The following is a 7500-nucleotide window of genomic DNA, read 5'->3' on the forward strand; positions in this document are numbered from 1 at the left end:
AACAACATTACTGCCGCTTGGCCCACCTGCAATGCTTTGGTCGTGCAATATTCGGCCTCCGTTGCAATGTCTTACTTATTTCCCTCACCTTCCCGAAGGTGCTCTGCCTGTAATTCTGATATCTCAGTTGTATCTGCGCATTTCTCTCTCTCTCTCTCTCTCTGTGATGACGAGCTAGCTAGACGTGAGTTGCGCTTGGCCTGTTTTAGATATTGCTTAACGCGTGCATAGTGTCTACTTACTTGATTTTTATCTCTCTCTCTCTCTCTCTCTCTCTCTCTCTCTCTCTCTCTCTCTCTCTCATGACTAGTCAGCTAGATATGAATTGTGCTCGGCCTCATTCGATATTGAAAGACATTGCTTAACACGCTCTAGTGCCTAACTTTCTCTCTCTCTCTCTCTCTCTCTCTCTCTCTCTCTCTCTCTCTCTCTCTCTCTCTCTCTCTCTCTCTCTTGCTAGACATGAGTTGAGCTTGGCCTACCTTATATAGTGCTTAACGCGCTTTCAGTATCTATTTTACATGATTTTCTCTCTCTCTCTCTCTCTCTCTCTCTCTCTCTCTCTCTCTCTCTCTCTCTCTCTCTCTCTCTCTCTCTCTCTCGCTACAAGTTAATCATTCTTCTGTGAGTATTTATAAGATATTTTAATATTCATCAGCTAGTTCTCAGTTAGAAACCTTCAATTTAGAAAGCCATTAGCAAACTCTTTACATTAACCAGATTAGTGAAACAGACCAGGAATAAACAAAATGAAGGCAAAATCTACACAATGTAAACTCCTTCAGCTTCTTCTTGTGTTAGAGATAATGAGAGGCCTATAAAATACTTTCTTCTGTCAGGCAGAATTGAATTGAATATAGAATTTAGGCCAAAGGCCAAATCACTGGGACCTACGAGGTAAATCAGCGCTGAAACGGAAATTGACCGTAAAAGGTCTGAAAGGTGTAACAGGAGGAAAACCTCACAGCAGTTGCACTATGAATCAATTGCTAGGAGAGGGTGGAGAGTAAGATGGAAGAAAGAAAATATGAAAGGAGGCACAGTAAAAGAAACGAAAGGGGTTACAGCTAGGGCCCTACGGAAGGGACTCTGCAAAGAACCTTAAGTAATGCCTACAGTTCACCGCACTACAGAATCTACTGGTCGCTTTTTATCAGAAACATGTGAAATTTTATCACATGACCTCTTAACTTCTAGAATTCTTCACATATTTTGAATACGCTTATCACTACAAAGCCTGAGATCCAAGTAAAGAACCAAATGAAGCATTTGTGGCGCGCCCGTAGCAGGATTTGAACCTGCAACCTGTACATCTGAAGGATGTGACTTTATCCAACTGACGCATTGTTGCCCCCCCAACATATTTTCATTTTTGCTTACACAGATATTTACAAAGTATTTAGGTGTATTCACATCTAGGATTTCTCTCTCTCTCTCTCTCTCTCTCTCTCTCTCTCTCTCTCTCTCTCTCTCTCTCTCTCTCTCTCTCTCTAAACACTCATAGTTTTAAGCTTCTTCTAAGACCATTAAACGCATTCTGCTGAGCTGATGCCCCAATAGATATCTTGGCTAGGAGTATCACACATACATCCTGTGTATTACAAACCTGTACTTTTTCTCTGTAATGTTTCTCATGCAAAGAATATTCCCACCATCGTAATCTCTGTGTCTCGGGGAATTCCAGCCAAGATTCCAGCTTCCAGAGATCCGTTAAGACGCGGCGACTGTCACTGATCAGATCAAAGTTCTCCACTTGAAATCCAGTGAGTCTGGAAGCTTCTTCCATATATCTCCTGCAACCGCATATTTGAGAAGCCCTCCTGATCATCCACAATGGTGACTGAGGGGGGTGGAGGGGGGCGGGGGTCTTCTTCGAATCGAGAACTCCTCTCTCTCTCTTTCTTAAGTATCGGTTTTTTGGGGCTTTTAATAGCATTACAACTACTGCAGCTCTTACGTATATGAGTTGCCCCTCAGGGCTGGGATGAGCCCACCATTTGGGATCGCATTAATTGACCTCAGCAGATCTTCCAGACATCTTTGGATGGGTTATGAGTCAAGAGGGGCCTAGATGCGACAGGTAGCGCGTTTGGATGACGGCCTTCTTGCGTGCAAGTCCGATTTTCTTCCTTATAAGGCATCAAAATGCCACCCCAAAAGATACTACGGTATGGCAATGTGGATTCTTGCCGTCCGCCGCCAAGTTTTTCAATTACATTTCCAAAAAGCATTCAGCTGGAAGACACTTTCGAAACCGCAATGGCATACGTCTTTAGGACCGAATATCCAAACTATTACGGACAAAAGAAACGCTTTGCGATTTAGAAGAAGGTGATATATTAATGTTCATGTTAAACAAGCTGGGCACTGTACGCTGGCACGTGCCCCCAGGCCTGACACCTGATTGGCTCAGGCGGAGTTGGGTTCCCTCCTCTGCCCTCGCTGATTGGTCTACAGGTAGGCATCTCGCCCACCGATTGGTGGGCTATGATGTCAGCATTCGAATATTCCAGTGAGTGAAATGTACGGATAATACAAAGCTAATCTGAGTGTTTTGGGTGATTTTTCCTGTATAGATCGGCCAAAAAGGGTTCTCAAAATCTCATTTTATTTGCGAAATATACCTAAAATCGACGCATCAGAGTAAGAGCTTTCAAACAGACCGTAGAAACGCAACTGAAAGACGAGAGAATTCTTTCTCGCAGATGCTGGAAAACGCCTTCCGTCCCCATCGAGACGAAACGCGTCGAATCGCTGCGGAAAACTCGAATTGTTCCGCTACCGCCCGTGCCACACGTCCGAAAATAAGAACAGGTGCGAAGGATCAGGTGAGAATCAGTCGAGTTAAGCCGTCGGAGGAGTTGGGGAGTCTTATTGATGTGTGTGTGTAAAGCTCATGAGTACCAGTAGTAGTGGTAGTCCCCACGAAAGAGACAGTGGCAGTGCCTAACTTCGTTACGCGTCTTTGCAATTAGTGCAAGACAGAGATAGACAGAAAAAAACTTGATTTTTTATTCATTTCTGATGTTTGTGCAACAAGGTGTCGTCTCTTCCGCGATCATGGCTGATTACCTGGATGATAATTACGTGAGTGCTTGTTCCGAATTGCCGTTTCGTTGTGTCGACTTATTGTATTACATGGACCCCTCTGTGTCTCATGTCCTGGTGATGTATGGGTCCGTGAAGATTAATCGATTTTGAAGTGTCATTAGATATTACTTAAGTTTATAAAGTTTTTATTTATTTAGCCATTCATTAATTAATTTACTTTTGTTATTAAGCTAACCACTCAGGATTTTTTCTGTAAAATATCATTAGACAATACTTCAGTTAATTTAGTTTTTCTTTATTTACCCATTCATTAATTTATTTTTGCTATTAGTTAAGACAACCACTCAGGTTTTTCTTTTAGATTTTATATTTCGACTTTGAGGCAAATTTACATTGTGAATTATTCCTTTGGTGTCAAAATGATATTCTAAAGCCAATAAATTATTTTGAAATACTACGATATTGATGGCAGTAATTGTAAAGAACCCTTTTTCATCCGTAACTAAAATTAGACTTGACAATTAAGATTTCCAAACTTATTAGCAATTCTGGTAATGTGTGGAATTCATTCAATGTTACGCAAATAGGATTCAGTATATAATATTCATTTCTAAAAGAATATCAAAGCACCGTAGACGTGAAAAATATGACGTTTTTAGATTTTCAATGTCATATGATAAAATGCATACTAAACTAACTATTGTAGCTTGTAAAATTATACATTTTTTGTGCAAGAATGAAAGTCCTACAAGTCTGTGTACACCACAGCTTATCGTGAGAGGCTCATTCTTACTGTCTTGGAAAACAGTCATTTTGGAGATCATTATTTTGATAAGTTAGGACCTAGAGGAAATATTGTAACTTGTCTTATCTAGCAATTTAGTTACGAATCAAACAAAGTTTAAACTGATCGTTTGAGTCATAACTGAGCTGAAATGTAAAATTTCTCTGAATTCTAAAATAATCCAGTGTGGACATTTTTGAAACCACAGGACAGACTACGTACTTTTGTTAATATCATTAATTGTTGCATATTACAAATTCTTTATAGAGGTATCAGATTTTTGCTTGTTTTCTTCTGAGTTACGACTTCGGGTGAAATATAAAATTTACCTGAATTCTAAAAAGGGCAAATTTTAAGATACTGAGATCATTTGTTATACTAGGCATTAGAGTACACAGTAAACATTGTAAATTGTTGATTTGACAATTTCTTTATGAAGTAATCAACCTTTTGGTTTCTTGAGAAAGCTGTATCTTCAAGGGCAATATAATCTTATTCTAAAAAATCCAAGTTAGCAATTTTAGATCCATATTACAGGTTACATATTTTGTGAAATATTGGAACGAGTCAACTTTTACCATTTCTTTCTCACGAATCAGTGTTTTATTTGTTTTTTTGAAAGTATCCAATTTGGGGTTTTGAATACCATATGACACGCACGTGAGGAATTATTTTTCCTTTCATTAAATCTTAAACTGAAAACCTTTATGGACAGAGTCGACAGACTATAAACCCAAGAGGGCTCCAAAGGGAAATCAGGCTGCAGAGAGAGAGAGAGAGAGAGAGAGAGAGAGAGAGAGAGAGAGAGAGAGAGAGAGAGAGAGAGAGAGAGAGAGAGAGAGTTGTAGCAAAGGTGGTAAATAAATAAATTTAAGGGCATTGTTAAATTTTGCAAAGATCAAACTTCTGCTTACTACTTCGTGCCCTAACTGAGTGCCATTTTTTTTTCCAGTTCATTTTCTCTCCTTTAATCACCTTCCCGTTTCTTCTTCTCTTCAGATGTGGCAAGACATCGAGACGGTGTTACTGGGAGACATCAAACTCTCTACCACAGAGGCTACTCCCTCTCCATTCACGCCAGCCACCCACCACAGTCACCTGCAACCCACCTCATCTACTCAGGATCTGCTGCCCACGCCAGCTATCGACCCCCTACAACCCACTACATCGCCAGCGCACCCACAGGCTGCAACCCAACCCCATCCTCAGCAGCTAACAGTCCATCCTCCCCAGTCTTCTGTCCAGCATCCTCAGCAGTCTCCTCCTCCTCCTCCTCTTCCTCCTCCACCCCAGCAGGGTATGAATGCCCAATCCATTCCCATTACAGCACCCACTGCCCTGCCTCCTATGTCTACCATCACCAACTGCGTCCCAGGCCAACTAACTTCCAGCAATAGCTCAGTACACCTCAGTCCAGCCTTGCCCCAGAACCTCAGTTCCCCGCCAGTGCCATCAGCAGCTACGCAGTGCCACGTCGAACCTCGAACGCGCTCTCCCCCTTCAGGAGAGACCTACCCTACAACGACGCCCTACCCTGCCCTATACCCAGCGCAGCAGTGGAGGGTCAAGAACGAGTACCCTGAGCACCCAGTGCCCGAGGGCACCTGGGAGTTCAAAGAAGGGCCGTACTGGACAGAGTACTACCCCAGCAATGACCCTAACATCCATTACAGTTATTTCCCTTCGACGCCTCCTTATCCTGCTGATCTGCATCCCTCCCCAGGGGCTCCCCCACCAACATACCCTCCCGGAATGCCCCTGATTTCGACAAACTCCCTCCTGACGCCTCCTTCGTCCCCTTCCCTCCTGGCGGGACAAGTGCAGGGACCACACAATGGCGTCATGACACCTAACGTGTCTCCATGCCTGCCCATGGGGCTTCCGCATGGATATCCTTCGGCAGCAGCAGCGCCTCCTCAGCAGACTCCAGCCAAGCCCAAGACGCGTCGACGACGCACCTGGACGCGCCGCAAGGCGATCATCCACACTTGTTCTCACAACGGATGCGCCAAGACCTACGCGAAGTCCTCTCACCTGAAGGCTCACATGAGGACCCACACGGGCGAGAAGCCTTACACCTGCGACTGGAAAGGTTGCGGGTGGCGGTTCGCCAGGTCGGACGAGCTGACTCGCCACTACCGCAAGCACACTGGAGACAGGCCCTTCCAGTGCCGCCTGTGCGAGAGGTCCTTCTCGCGTTCTGACCACCTGAGCCTTCACATGAAGCGCCACATGTCGCTGTAAGGTTTTGGGAGATACGTAAGAAGGCGAGATTTTTTCAATTAAAAAAGGCCATTGACTGACTACAGCTTTTGAAGCTTCTCTCTTAACAATTTGTTTTATAAGAATGAAAGTGCAGGTTTGGAAATATCGCTTTGGTCAACTTTAATACCTGTAAGTTTTTATTTTTTTCTGGAGCAGGCACTGAAAGTGCCACATTTGCTAACTGCGGAGAGATCTGACCTCTGTCGACGTACGTGTTTTCTTGAGTGCCATATTTTTTGCCTCTTCTGCTGACGATCTTACAAAAAAAAAAAAAATCCAATTTCAGCCAGTCGAAGAGAACAAAACAAAACTTGGTTTTTTTAAGTACAAACTTGGATGGAGTGTTGTAATGTACTCTTAGTTATTATCTCGTTCAATCTCGTTAAGTATTCCATAAGAAGAATCCTCAATTATCTTTTTTGCTAGATAACTCACTCTAGGTTTTGTCTAATGACAATCTTCTGTGCCATTTCCTGTACAATCTTTGACTTTCGGTCTTCCATACAATTGTCTAAATTAAATTCATCGTTTCCCCCTTTTTGCAATAATCATTTTTTCCCCCTTAACTGGTTTCTCTGTGTACATGAAGTGTACATTGCAAGAGACTGATGTGCAACAGCAACCCATGATCTCTTCATTTCCTCTTGAAACGAGAAATTTTGCGATGTTGAAATTGTCTATTCTGGCAGAGATTCTATCTCTCTCTTCAAAATGTGGATGTTAGAGAGAGAGAGAGAGAAAGAGAGACAGAACGAGAGAAGAGACTTTTCTCTTCTTGAAAATGTGGATGTAAGAGGAAGAGAGAGAGAGAGACAGAGAGACAGAAAGGGAGATTTTCTTTCCCCCTCTCTCTCTCTCTCTCTTGAAAATTTGAATGTAATAGAAAAAGAGAGAGAGAGAGACAGAACGAGAGAAGAGACTTTTCTCTCTTTTGAAAATGTGGTTGTGAGAGAGAGAGAGAGAGAGAGAGAGAGAGAGAGAGAGAGAGAGAGAGAGAGAGAGAGAGAGAGAGAATCCGGGTTCATAAAACGTCTAAGAGATTTGCGCAAACCTAGAAAATATTTCACTTTGAACATCGCAGAATTTTTCTTGTCAGTTTTTTAAGTTAACATAACACAAAGTCAAATACTAATATTATACCAGTGATTTAATGGTTATTTTTCTATGTTTTTTTAAAGCTTCCTCAAACATAGCGGTTTTATATTATGCTTTCTAGTCATAAATGGGGCATTGATAGCCCATATGTTTTTTTTCTCTTTTTTTATTATTTTTCTGTTGTTTTAACTTGTATATAGAGCCTGTACATAGCTATTTTTTGTACCAGCCTTTTTATACCGTTCCACAATAAAATATTCTTAATAATGTCGCCTGTTATTGAAACCTGATGTTTTATCAAGCCA

The 7500-nt window shown here is 42.1% G+C and overlaps 1 protein-coding gene across 1 annotated transcript in view; it reads left to right on the forward strand.

The window, feature by feature from the left end:
• Window positions 1–2848: 2848 nt before the first annotated feature.
• The window catches only part of LOC136830599 (Krueppel-like factor 2), a 4663-nt gene continuing 11 nt past the window's right edge, over window positions 2849–7500 (forward strand). The window contains exons 1-2 of the mRNA XM_067090145.1: window positions 2849–3087; window positions 4835–7500. The exon at window positions 4835–7500 is cut by the window's right edge and continues 11 nt beyond it. Of these exons, the coding sequence (XP_066946246.1) occupies window positions 3025–3087; window positions 4835–6079 (1308 nt within the window). The 5' untranslated portion in view covers window positions 2849–3024 and the 3' untranslated portion in view covers window positions 6080–7500. The remainder of the gene's footprint in view (window positions 3088–4834) is intronic.

The sequence above is a fragment of the Macrobrachium rosenbergii genome, chromosome 47 (assembly GCF_040412425.1).
Source record: "Macrobrachium rosenbergii isolate ZJJX-2024 chromosome 47, ASM4041242v1, whole genome shotgun sequence".
NCBI lineage: Eukaryota > Metazoa > Arthropoda > Malacostraca > Decapoda > Palaemonidae > Macrobrachium > Macrobrachium rosenbergii.